Source organism: Tauraco erythrolophus, chromosome Z (assembly GCF_009769465.1).
Source record: "Tauraco erythrolophus isolate bTauEry1 chromosome Z, bTauEry1.pri, whole genome shotgun sequence".
In the NCBI taxonomy this organism is placed as follows: domain Eukaryota; kingdom Metazoa; phylum Chordata; class Aves; order Musophagiformes; family Musophagidae; genus Tauraco; species Tauraco erythrolophus.
The window spans coordinates 58,240,329-58,254,087 of NC_141496.1; the positions used below are offsets into that span (position 1 = coordinate 58,240,329).

Sequence of the window (13,759 nt, forward strand, 5' to 3'; positions counted from 1 at the left end):
ATTTATAAACATTAAAGAGGTCCCCCCTCAGTCTCCTCTTCTCCGAGCTAAAGAGACCTAGCTCCCTCAGCCTTTCCTCATAAGGGAGATGCTCAACTCCCTTCATCATCTTTGTGGCCCTGCGCTGGACTCTCTCGAGCAGTTCCTTGTCCTTCTTGAACTGAGGGCCCAGAACTGGACACAATATTCTAGATGTGGCCTCACCAGGGCAGAGTAGAGGGGGAGGAGAACCTCTCTCCACCTACTAACCACACCCCTTCTAATACAGCCCAGGATGCCATTGGCCTTCATGGCCACAAGGGCACATTGCTGGCTCATGGTCATCCTGCTGTCCACCAGGGCCTCCAGGTCCCTTTCCCCTGTGCTGCTCCCCAACAGTTCAGTCTCCAACTTGTACTGGTACATGGGGTTGTTCTTACCCAGATGCAAGACTCTACACTTGCCCTTGTTTTATTTCATTAAATTTCTCCCCGCCCAACTCTCCAGCCTGTCCAGGTCTCTCTGAATAGCAGCACAGCCTTCAGGTGTGTCAGCCACTCCTCCCAGTTTAGTGTCATCAGCAAACTTGCTGACCGTGCACTCTATTCCCTCATTCAAGTCATTGATGAATGTGTTGAACAATACTGGTCCTAGTACCGACCCTTGAGGGACTCCACTGGATACAGGCCTCCAACTGGACTCTGTCCCATTGACCACTACTCTCCGCCTTCTATCCTTCAGCCAGTTCACAATCCACCTCACTATCCAATCATCCAGACCACACTTCCTCAGTTTAGCTGTGAGGATGCCGTGGGAGACTGTGTCAAATGCTTTACTGAAGTCAAGATAGACCATATCCGCTGCTCTACCATCATCCACCCACTGGGTGATGTCCTCATAAAAGGCTGTCAGGTTTGTCAAGCACGACTTCCCCTTGGTGAAGCCATGTTGACTGCCCCTAATGACCCTCTTATCCTTGATATGCCTAGAGACAGCACCAAGGATAAGTTGTTCCATTATCTTTCCCGGGATGGAGGTGAGGCTGACCGGTCTATAGTTACCTGGGTCTTCCTTCTTGCCCTTTGTGAAGACCGGAGCGCCATTTGCTTTCCTCCAATCCTCAGGCACCTCTCCTGTTCCCCATGATTTAGCAAAGATGATGGCGAGTGGCCTGGCAATGACATCCACCAGCTCCCTCAGCACCCGTGGGTGCATCCCATCAGGACCCATGGACTTATGGATGGCCAGGTTGCTTAACTGGTCCCTAACCAAGTCCTCATCAACCAGGGTAGACTCCTCCTCTATCCTGACTTCCTCAGGAGCCTCAGGGTTCCAGGGCTCATCAGGGTAGCCTCCAGCAGTATAGACTGAGGCAAAGAAGGCATTCAGTAACTCTGCCTTCTTCTTATCCTCTGTCACCAGGGCACCCTCCTCATTCCCCAGGGGGCCTACATTGCCTCTAGTGCTAGTTTGATCTGCAATGTATTTGAAGAAGCCCTTTCTGTTGTCCTTGACCTTTCTTGCAAAGTTTAATTCCAAGGAAGTCTTAGCTTTCCTAGTTGCCTCCCTACATCCTCTGACAGCAGACCTATATTCCTCCCAAGCAGCCTGCCCCTCCTTCCATGATCTGTACACTCTCTTTTTCCACTTGAGTTTGCCCAACAGTTCCCCATTTAACCATGCAGATCTCTTGGTGCCCTTTCTTGACTTCCTACCTGTTGGGATGCACCGGTCTTGAGCTCAGAAGAAGAGGTCCTTGAAGACTAACCAACTATCTTGGGCCCCTTTACCTTCTAGTACTCTGTCCCATGGGATTTCTCCTAGCAATTGTTTGAAAAGATCAAAGCTGGCCCTACTGAAGGCCAGGGTTCTAGTTCTGCTAGGTATTCTCTTCCTGCCACATGAGATTCTGAACTCCACCATTTCATGGTCACTACAACCAAGGCTACCCTCGACCTTCAGCGCTTCAGCCAGTCCCTCCTTCTTAGTGAGAATAAGATCCAGCAGCGCTCCTCTCCTACTAGGCTCACCCACCATTTGCATCACGAAGTTATCATCAACGCACTGAAGGAACCTCGTGGACTGTGGATGGCTGGCTGAGTAGGCTTTCCAGCAGACATCAGGATAGTTGAAGTCCCCCATGACACCCAGGGCCTGCATTTGCGAGACCGCTGTCAGCTGCCTGTAGAAGGCCTCATCAACCTCCTCATCCTGATCCGGTGGTCTGTAATAGACACCAATAACAGTATCACACACACCAGATTGTCCTTTAATTCGCACCCGCAAGCTCTCAACTTGCTCCTGATCTGCCCCCGGACAGAACTTAATGCACCCTAGTTGCTCCCTCACGTAAAGAGCAACTCCACCACCTTGTCTTGCTGGCCTTTCTTTCCTGAAGAGGACATAGCCATCCATGACCACATTCCAGTCGTGTGAGCTGTCCCACCAAGTCTCAGTAAGTGCTACCAGATCATAACCCCCTGATCGACACAGATTTCTAACTCCTCCTGTTTATTCCCTATGCTGTGTGGATTGGTGTACTGGCATTTCAGAGAGCCAGCTGAGCACGCCAATTTCACTCTAGGGGAGTGGGAGGTCAGAGAAAGAATTTTTGTAGCAGTCTTTCATGGCCTTAATGAAGATGGGGGTTACTTTTTCTCATCATTTTCTCATCCAGATTAATTCAAGAAAATTTTTGTTCAGTAATTCTGTCTTATTACTGAGCAGGTCTTATTACACATAGCAGTGTAAATATTGCTTCGTTCTTGGAAACGGGAAATAACTGTCTGAACAGATGTATAATGCTTCACAGAATCTGGAGAGTTGGTTGTCTCCTACTGTATAAAATAGAGGATTCGTTCAGAATGTCAGAACTTTCCTTTCCTTTCTGTCTGTGAAGCCATGCCAATTCTACATTTCCTTCTTCAGAATATTCCAAATTCTTCCTAGTGCTTATGCTTGCATAAACAACACAAAGTGCTTTGAAGGAGCAAATATTGTACAAGACAGGACCCAGGCTGCTCCCCTCCTCTGCCAGGCATTATTCTGAAAAACTAAGTAGGGAAATGAGTAAACTACATCGTTAAAAGTGGTGTGGTCAAACACAGAAAGGGCTTGGCTGAATTGCTTAAGTGAAGGTGACTAATGCCACTTGAGACCCTCTGCATCATGTGAGGCATCTGCAGAAGACTAGCAGATTTAATCTGTAGGAGAGGCAACTGATGGCCAGACAAGATGCCTTGGGATATCTCTCTGAGATTGTGGAGAAAGCTTGTAATGCAAAATCTCACCACAGCTTATTTTAAGACATGACATTTTAGTTTTAGCCAAACAAAAACGATTTTGAGTTTGTACCACTATATTAACAATGCTGTGATGCTGTTGCTTGTGCCCAGAGGATATAGTATTTTCTTCTTATCAGTCTTATAAGCTTCAGTCAATCTGCTTCATTATCTTTAATGAACATGCTCAGAATCCTGTCTGGAGCTGATGTACATCATAAGTGATGTTACTTTGTTGTTTTACTTAACATCTGTTTCTGGAGTTGGTAACAGTTTTGTAAGACATGACTGAAATTGCCAGTAGGATAGAAAGAGAATGTGTGAACTGAAGAAAAATTAGAGATTAATATTGATAGCATAGCATGGAAACTGAAATTATAGCACCAGTAGGAACAAACGTGTCTTGATGACTATTACTACCCACCAAGCTGAACAGAACAGTTCTTTTTTTTCTTCATGATACTGGGCTGTATACATCTGTAGAGCATAATCTTATCACACTACTTTGACGTTAACCCAGTATGCAATATTTAGATTCCATTGACCCTCAGTGTCCCTATATCATGAATACACAAATCTGTTTCTTTGAAGCCTGTTATATGTGGGCTCAAAAAGAGGGGAAAGTGCATGTTCCTCCTGCTTCTTCAGGTTCCTTCTCATGGCTCAGGTGGGAAATTAAGTGCCAACACTGTGAAAAAGTGCAGGATCAATATGGAAAGAGTATTGGGCACAAAATTGGAAACTAGGCAGATGACTTTCAAATATTTGGCCAAAAGTTTCTGACTTATTGAAACTGATCCTTAGCTGTCTCTGTCAGAGTATCTTTATTGTCTCTCTCTATTTACATTATTAGCTTTCTAATCCATTGATTTACAGTTACTATTTTCCTGATCATAATTTAGGATATATTAGTGTTGTGTTGCAGTCTTGCTGCATCAGTTTGTAATGGTTTCTTAGAACAAACATATTCATCTTGCTTTACCATCTAATCTAACAATTGTTTGGTTTGTTTTAGAGGCCATAGTTATTACATTGGAGATTCCCAAGCTTTTTCATACCCTGTATTATCCTCACACCTTTCTTCTCACTGGTCACTGAGCAGGGAATGCCCTTCTGGTGGCAATAGCATGGTATCCCTGTGAGAACAACCGCTTCAAACTCTGTCTCGTGGAAAAGTAATGAATGTCCCCTATGTTAAAATTTCTTGTAATGTGGTATAACTATAAATAAGGATAAAACACAAAAGTGTGATCTATTGATGTGCGGAAACAGACTCCACAACTCGGAAAGTTGTAAAGTAGGTATGTTTATTGCAGCGCTGGGTGCACGGGGGATCGCTCCACCACAAACGTGCACACACGCCGTAGCAGTTTTTCTTGTATTTATACAGACATACTCATCACCCCCTCCCCCAAAAGGGCAGTCTCTCCCTGGAGATCATTTCCATAGCCTCCACCTCAGGATCCGCCTCAGGCTCCTCCTTGACACGCCTCCTGGTGGTCGTGGGCAGGGGTCTTTGGGATGAAGGCCATAGGTCTTCCTCGCTGTGTGTTTTCACTTCTTCCCTAAAACTCTAAAACTCTTGTTTTGGCTGGGCCTGTAGAGCCAAACCGTCTCCCTGGCCTTGAGTGGACATCTGGTTGTCTCCTACTTGTTATTGCTTGAAGACAAATGTTAGTTCTCGTTAGTCCTTATCTCTCCTCTTTGTCTGTTTTTCTCCCTATGGGTCACAAGTTACAACCTTGCCATCATTTATTTTGTCTCTCTTACCGGCCTTCTTTTCGGGTAGTTAGTGTTTCAAAGCAGGGATTAGTATTTGATAACTTCTAGCAATTCACAGAGCTATTTCACAGAGCTGTGTATTTCCCAGAGTCTTATGCCGTCTTATGCCTATTCTTATACCTATCCATAGAAATAATAGCTAATATAGTCTTATGTAGTCTTATGCCTACTCCTATACCTATCCCCGTATCACTATATGCACTCTTATCAAGTTGACCATGTACCAGATGTCTTGTGTATCGTTTTATTTCTCGTGCTGGACTGTGTGCAGCAGGTGATTATGCTGAATAGGTGTGCAAACATACATGCTACAGGACTGTTCTGTTTGTGCCTTTTTTTTTCAGGATCTAAGAATACGAGCCAGATTACAACAAATGGGGAAAATGAAGGAACTACCAAAATTATTGCACCTTCCCCTGTGAAAAGGTACGTAGACCAGCAGTTCCATTCCAAATTTTAAGAGTTTGTGTATTGCATTGGGTAGAGGAACACATTTAGTAATCATTAGTAGCAGTTTGTCCTGCCTTAAGTTTAGGACTGTCTGATCTCCTGTTGAAGGTCTGCCCAGTATTTCATTTTAACAAAACCTGATCTGCTGAGGAACCTGGAACAGGGGTTCCAGGTGGCACAGAGTTTGGAAACCTGCAAATCAGGACAGGTTAATGAGAAGGCAGTTTCAATTTTAAATACAAAAAAGCTAGATAATGACCCAAGGGGCATTGGTCAGTATAGTCCTGTGAAGTCCTGTGTGTCACTCCCCTGGGAGCTGTGGGCTGGCTGGCTGGGTCCTCAGGGCACAGGTCTTGCCTCTGCATGGGGCAAGCTCTGCTTATGATGTGTGGGCAGGGAAGAGCTGGGCATGGCTTCTCTTCCAGCAGTGCTGTTAATCTTGCAGTCCATTACCTGTTACACTGGTAAATCCAGAAAAAAACTCAAAGTGTTTGTGCCTGATCCTTAGAAGCAATGAATTGCCAGAGCTCTCTGGATTTCTGTGGTCTGCTGTGTTTAATTGTCAGTGCTGAAGTGCACATCTCTGGTTATTAGCCATATTTGAAAGAAAGAGGTGGGTCTCAGATTCAGAAGGGGATTTATATCCCCACCCTTAATTTTAGATGGAATTTGGATGCCTGAATCAAAAAAGAGTGGTCTGACAAAGCAGTGAGTCAAAAACTTGGCACCTGACATTTTTGCTTAGTTGCCGCAATGTCTGTCTCTGCATGCCCAGTAGCCCTGACAAGATTTTTTGAGCTCAGCACCTCTGGTCTTTTATCTCCATTGAAGCTGTGGGCTTCACATACTAGGTATCTGGACTGACCTCTGAAGAAGGGTCTAAAAGATCTACTGCATATACTTGGTAGATGGTGTTTCCTATTGCCTAATGTTTAGAGCAGTTGCCCAAGAGAAGAAGAGCTGAGTTTAATTGCTTCCTCAGTTTGAGGGAAATTTAATCAGATATGCTAGCCCTTAGAAAATAATACAAATCATGGGTTGAAAGAACGTTTGTGAGTTTGCCACTCAGTTATGCTGAAGCTAAGCCATTGAGCAGAAAACAATACAAAGGAGGGTGCACAGAGGACAGAGGCAGGCTCTTTTCAGTGTTACACAGTGACAGGACCAGAGGCAATGGGCACAGACTGAAACACAGGAGCTTCCATCTGAATATCAGGAAACGTTTTTCACTGTGAAGGTGACTGAGCACTGGCACAGGTCATCCAGGGAGGTGGTGAAGTCTCCATCCTTGGACATATTCAAGAGCCATCTGGACATGGTTGTGGGTACCTGGTTCTAGGTGACCTCATGTAAGCAGGAGAGTTGGACCAGATGACATGCAGAGGTCCCTGCCAGCCTCAGCCATTCTGTAATTCTGTGATTTGTTAGGAGAGAGAAAGGTACGAAGCAAGAGGTATCCTTATTCCACAGCGCAAAGATTGTATTGGGAAAAGATAGGAGCCCTTCACTACAGCTTGTGCTCCGAATGCTGTGTATAAATTTTCAGCAATGAACTGTTAAAAAGAAATGGGTAGGCAGGTTGTAGAGCAAGAACCAAAACAAAGGGCTCTCAATATGGCAGCTTCAACGTTTCTGAGTTTAGTTTCTTACCTTGACAGTTTAAAAGCAATTCACAGGCAGATTCTCACAGAGTCAGTTTTAAGTAGTGTTAGTCACTTCCAGCAAAAAAAGTGTGGGAAGTTGTTTTTCTTGCATGCTTTCTATTTAGAAACTGATTTGTTTTCCTTTGTGTCTCTGTCTGCACATGTAAAACACCTTTCAGGTCTGCCAGGCTTAGTAGCGTGATAGGCAGCACACATACTTTGTGAAGTGTTTACAGTTTGGTAGCTTACTCCATCCTGTAATTCTCGCATTAGTTGTCAGTCATGCTTGCAAAGCATCTTTCAGCAGCTCTTATAAGCTGAGTTTTCGTAGTTTAGCATCTCATTCACTGTTGAGATACATAGTTGTTCACTTATGCATAAGTGATGTAAGTTCAAGGTAAACCATAAAAACGCCCAACAACAATAATCTCACGTGAAATGCAGATCTTAACCTTTTCAAATACTTTGAATTAACTCAATCCCTTTTGCAACTGCATTCCTGGAGATAATGCCAGTATCTGAAGAGCTGCCATGCTGTAGCTCTCTAGCTGTAAAGTGTGTGCCTGCTCAGAATGAATAATGACTTAAGAATCTAATGCAGGGAATTCACTTCCCAAGATAATTTCTTTCTCTCTCTCTTTTTTTAAGATTTGAGAACACTACTCGAATTACTTTAAGCCCAACTTCAATCTAAGTGTTTTTCAGTAGTTTATGCTGTGCAAAACTGTTTTCTTTTTGCAATCCAGGACGAAAACATATTTACCTGAATTACATGCTTAGTCTGTAGTAAGCACATATTTTTAAGACTGGGAAGAGATTGTGTGCACATATGAGTTAATAATTAATGGGTGCAGTATTAAGAAAATGATTTACCTGATAAAGTATAATTTAATTTCTTTTCCTGCTGACTTACTGTGGCTTTGCATTTTGTTCACTATATGAGAATTAAATGATTAACTCAGTGACCTGTAGTAACCAAAGGCTGAGGTTAAAAGTGGATTAGTGAGTTAAGTAGCCACGATTCCTCCATAAAGCTGAGTCTGTCACCTCCTCCTCTGGGCAAAGAATTATGGCTTATATCCTCCTCATCTGTAAGCATCTGTAAAGCTCTCTTTTTTGCTGCTTAAGTAGCACTTTGGAAAGATACATGGTATTAATGCTTGTAGTGGATTGCTGTCAGTAATGCTTCTTGAAGAGCTGAGTGCAAATCGACGTGGCTATCTACTTCCGTATCAGGTGAACTGCTTGTTCGTGTAGGAAGTGAGCTCTAGAGATGATGATTCAGGAAAAGCATGACTAGCCATTGGCGAGAAGATGGGTGCAGAAGCATGCTCTCCAGCTGGAAGCCACCTTGCAGCGCCTGGAGTGGCAGTGAGCAGGCTATCTAGGAGCATTAATGAGTTGGAAGTTGTTAAACCTGACACTATGAGAATGGTAGGAATAGGAGAAATTGAAGCATCCTGCTGTTCACCCCCTCATCTCCCGTAAGTACAATGGGAGGCTAATTACAGACACTGATATATGTCTTAAGCCAGGTGACTATTTTAACTGTCCTGGTACTTCATCTTGCACCAGTCAGTGAAAACAGCTCTTTCACATTGTCAGATCTACGCTCAGTGTCTAGCAAAAAGAAAACATAAGGAGTTACTGGGGAAGGAATGAGAAGTATATACTACTCTTTGAACCTGTGATCTGTCATGTTTCGAATAGTTATCACCCCTTTGTTGTTCCCATCTTAAGAAAGGTACTGTAGACCTGGAAGATGATAGAGAAGTATGATAAGGATAATCAGAGATATGTGGTGACTTCTGTACTGGAAGAGATTAAATAGTCTGAGATTCTTTCACTTCAAAAAGAGATGAGACAGTTGTTAAAAATGTATTAAAAAAATCCTTAGGGAGTGGAGTTTGTGATTAGGGAACCATCATTCATAGGGATCTTTTTCTTTCTGTAAGCACAGAACTAGTGAGGAACACAGGGTGGAAGTTTTGGAATGAAATAATTGTTTGAGCCATAGTTAAATACTGGAACATACTGCTACCAGGCACTATTTATGCCAAAAAATAAAAAATGTTCAATAAGTGTTTAAGTAAGTCCATGAAAGAAAGCTCCATCAAGAGCTATGTGTAATAAAAAGCAGAGAAAGCCTCTGGTTCAATAATCTTTTAACAGCATATCGTGGAAGAATGCATATTGTATATTTACCCTATTGTTAGACTTTTTACCTAAACATCTGTTCTCATTTATTCTGAGACAAGATTGACCATTTTTCTGACTCAGTGCAGCCATAATTATGAGCTTGTAGAGCAGATTTTCAAGTCTTGTTTTTTTCCTTCCAGTCTGTCTTTCTAGGAGAGATTCTTCAACATAGCAGCTGTTTTCCCCCTTTCACGTAGCAGGCAAATAGCTATATGCCAGAGTGGGTCTCGGTAATAACGGTATGGTTTTAAGATAAATTTTTAAGAGGTCAGGGAGAGAACATGTGATCTGTACACTATGGGTTTTAAAAAAATATATATATCTGTACTTCTATTTAGCTTTAAAAAGATGAAAAATGAAAACAGTCCAGAAACCCAAAGAAGTAAAACAAGCACACCGTGGGAGGAAAATGGCCCACAGAGGTAAGGCGAGGGCAATGGTAAATATCATGCCATGGCAGTAGGCTGAAGGATATTAATGTAATGTATTAATGTATTAACAGGGTCATGATAAATCTGTATTGCATATAAGAAGATAGGTCCTGTCATGGATAAATAATCAGTCAAAAATTAGGAAAGTAGCTGTAGGAGGAAGTGGTCAGTGGATGAGTCACCAGTGGCTTTCCACAGAGATCTCTTCATAGACCTCTGCTGTTGGGTATATTTGTCAAAGACCTGGAAAAGGAGTGATAAGATTTGATTATGGCACAGAATTGTTTAGGATAATGAGAGTGAAAGTCATCTGTGAAGATTGGCAGAAAGACCCCTAAAATATGAGTGATGAGTCACCAGGCAGTGGATGATGTTGAGGCGGTAAGTGTAAAGAGAGGCAAATAAATAAGGGCAAAAAAATAACCCTGAATTTCTGAGTAAAATGAAGTGCTGTGGAGTAATGATGGATAACTTCATGAAAACATCAACTATGTAGCAGTCAGAAAAACAATGAGCAATTAGGAAAGCAAGAGAACGGCATTATCCCATTAGAGAAATGTGTGGATCACATATTTGCTCCATAAACTGTGAGTGCAGTTCTGATGTCCTTATAAAAGGCTTTTAGAGGGGCAGCAAGGGTAATCAAAGGTGTGAATGGCTATGCAGGAAATCTATACAAGGAGCATAGGCCAGGTGAGACTCTTTCTTCAGTCTGGGAAAGAGATCATTTCAGGGAATGTGGTCTAGAAAATCATGAGTAATACAGAGAAAGGAGAAAGAGATCAGGATTCTATTTTTCTGGCATTAAGAATTTGAGATCTTCAGATGAAGCTTTTGGAGGTGGTTTAAAAGCGTTGAGAAAGGCAGTGAGTAGTGACTCACCGTGAGCAGGAGACTTGTGATCCTGCTTTAGAAGGGATGCTGGAAGTTAGTGGATTCCTGAGAGAAGCTGGGTGAGTCATGCAAGAGAAGTCCCCAAGGGTTTCTGAAGACAGAGGTGTAGCAGCTGGCTCAGTAAGTCCCCTGGGCCAGGATACCAGCAGACGGAGAGCGCACTGGGGAGCTGTAATACGTATTCAACTTCTTGCTTCCTGTAGGTGGTTGCTTACAGGCACTGTTGAAAACAGGCCACTAAACTAGACGGCACATTAAGTGTAATCCAGTATGGTCCTGCTTTTATGTGATGGTTCACATCTATACATAATGTGTCTTTTGGGGCACCTCGATGATTTACCTTGTGTGCTCCTTCTGTAAACATCAAGAGTTTTCAGAGTAAGGACAAGGCAGTGTGCAAATATTCTCTTGCTACAATAGACGTTTATTTGTGAGTTTTAAAGAAATGGTGTCAGCTTGTCACATTATGGCTCCAGTGTTAAAACTGTTCTCAGAATAGCAGGAAGTTTGATCCCCTAGGAGCCAAAGAATGGTCAGGTTGAGTTTTTGGAAATCCATCTGTTCTAAAGGACTGTGCAGTTTTAGACACATAAGCAGACTGTATACTGCACAGAGGCTTTCACAGCGTCTGTTAATAATTCTTATGGAGATGAACTATGGCAGCTTTTCAACTATGCAGACCAGTGCTGTAATCAGCAGTCTGCAGAAGCAGGTGAAGGAGAATGTATCCAATTTGAAGGCCAGAGGGTTTTAGGAAAGCAGAAAGAAATACATTATCTGGAACTTGGTGAGAATGTCATATTCACTACATAGTTGTTGTGAAAAGGGCTAAGAAATGTTAGCTAAAGATATGTGGTTGAGTTTAGCATCCTTCCTCCAAAAAGTTGTGGAACATCAGTAGACTAGCTTAGAGTTGATATGGACTCCATCGCAGGCTTACACTTCTGTATGAGGGTATCACAGGATAATCTATATACGCATTTCATAGTCTACTTCTAATTCAGGAACAACCCAAGCGATTGAGCCCCATCCAGGCTTAAGTACGTAACCTGATGCTTGAAACACCTCCAGACCATTGGCAGAGGGCTGCGTGGATGAACAGCAGAGAGCTACAGCTAAAATTGTTACACCATCCCAAGCATTACCTCTCTGAAGAAGATGTACGTCACAATAGGAACACCATTTTCATACCTATATCCATGGAAAACATAAAGAACAGAGGTGCATTTGAATGCCTAGTTTCATACTAAAGCACAGAAATTTTATTATGCTGAAAGAGTATGTATATACTTGGTTGTACATTTTGTAAGCTTAGAGCTGTTGGCTTGGCAGTGGTGAGAGGTCTCTCTCCTACATTTTCAAGGTTCAGTGTGAAATATTTAGTGCTGGAAAGCAGTACCATCTATATTTACACAGCACGAACACACACACATGCGTTTATAGCTGAATAAATATATAAGTGTGCATATGTGAGCCTTCTAATTTTTGTAGACTGAATCTCAGATAGCTGACCTACCTCTGCTGAAAGTTTTAAAGGTGACTGTTTGCTTTTCCTTTTTAACCCTAGTGGGCTGTATAATTCTCCCAGTGACCGCAATAAATCGCCAAAGTTTCCTTACTCTCGTCGACGGAACCCATCAGGTGGCAGCGAGAATGAGTCTGGGCAGCCAGTCCGGAGGAGGTAAGAGCATTGGGGTTAATTGCTGTTAGCTTCTCACAGTAGAAGGCTTGAGATCCTGCATGCTCTGTGTTCAGTAAAGGCTCTTGGAGATGCAACTGGGTCCTGGGAAAAGGGGTTCTGTAGGAGCCAGTTGTTAGTCCAAAAAAAAACTCAGCAAGAATACCAGATTTACTTTTGGAAAGGAAGGTTTGGTCAGGCTTTTTGCTGGTGTACTGTTCTGGGTACTAGGAAAATGATGTTGAAAAGATGAGAAATTGCATTATTGACACGTGCAAGATCCTTTTAGTTGCTGCTGCTATCTTTCCCTTGTGAAGGAAAGGATTGATGGATGTTGCTTGCTTGACGATGAGCTTCTAATACAGAGAAGTATTTTGTTTTAAGTACATTGCTTTGCTTTAAGTGTGACAAAGATTAAACGAATGAGCCGTAAAGCTGTCTTCAACAGTCCCGTGTGTGAACTGCTTTACATTAGAGAGGGTGCCAGCAAAAATACAACTATGAGATACTTGATGTGTTTTTAATGGGTACATGCTGAATTGAGTAAGTTAGAGAAGTAAAATTAAGTGGATGAAGATTCTGTTCTGTGTGTCCTGGTGTATGTCCAAAATGCAAATTACAGGAACAGTTCTGAAGAGATACAGTTTTGAGAGACTAGATGTTACCTGGGATGATTTGTCCTGCTAAGAAGCTGATTTCGTCACTAAGGTACCTGGTGCTGTGATCTGCAGTGAAGTATAGACAAGCATAGCTACAGTGCCATGTTGATCGCAGTCTTCTAAGACTGCCTTAGGAGCCAGCACTTTGGAGTTACATCTCCTTCTGACATATCTGAAGTGATTACCTATTTGGCTTTCAAAGACAGGGTTTGCAAAGGAATCTCTGAAGATACAGCTATGTCTATGAGGAAATGTATTTAGATGTGGAGCTTTTATATTTGTGAGGTTTCTGAGCTGCTCCAGACATTTTATCTACCATTAGCTGTCTGGAACAGGAGTGAAGAAGCTCACTCTTGGCATATGCTTAGTGGCCTTATGCCTGAGTAAATCAGTGCAGTCAAATCTCTCTAAGTCAATAGAGTTATGTTGATTTACCCTGTTGGATAAAGCCCGTGTAAGTGTTAATAGCAGTGTGTTTCCTGAATGGGTTTTCTGCTTCATTGCTAGCTTAGTTGTCAGAAGGACTTGTTGGGCTCTGTAAAAACAAAGGAATAGAGAGATGTGTAGTGCAAAACTGTCTTGTACCAAGAAAAGGACAGTGTTTGTGTACTATGCAGTAGGAAAGTTTTTGAGATGCTAGGTGTTTATCATCTGGGATTTGTATTTGGCTGATCTACTGGGTGAACAGGTGGTCAAGTTTTCTCGTGGGCCACCACATCAACAAAATGTTTTTAAAAGTCTTATCTGACCTGTGAGACTGTGA

At 42.5% G+C, this 13,759-nt stretch overlaps 1 protein-coding gene across 3 annotated transcripts in view; it reads left to right on the forward strand.

Moving 5' to 3' along the window:
- Window positions 1-13,759, forward strand: part of EPB41L4A (erythrocyte membrane protein band 4.1 like 4A) — a 144,354-nt gene that overhangs the window by 108,683 nt on the left and 21,912 nt on the right. For 2 of the 3 annotated variants that reach the window (XM_086629342.1, XM_086629343.1), the window contains exons 13-15: window positions 5,387-5,468; window positions 9,673-9,756; window positions 12,227-12,340. In XM_086629342.1, coding sequence (XP_086485468.1) covers window positions 5,387-5,468; window positions 9,673-9,756; window positions 12,227-12,340 — 280 coding nt within the window. Of the gene's footprint in view, window positions 1-4,863; window positions 4,873-5,386; window positions 5,469-9,672; window positions 9,757-12,226; window positions 12,341-13,759 lie in introns of all 3 variants that reach the window. The other variant, XM_086629341.1, reaches the window with a different exon arrangement.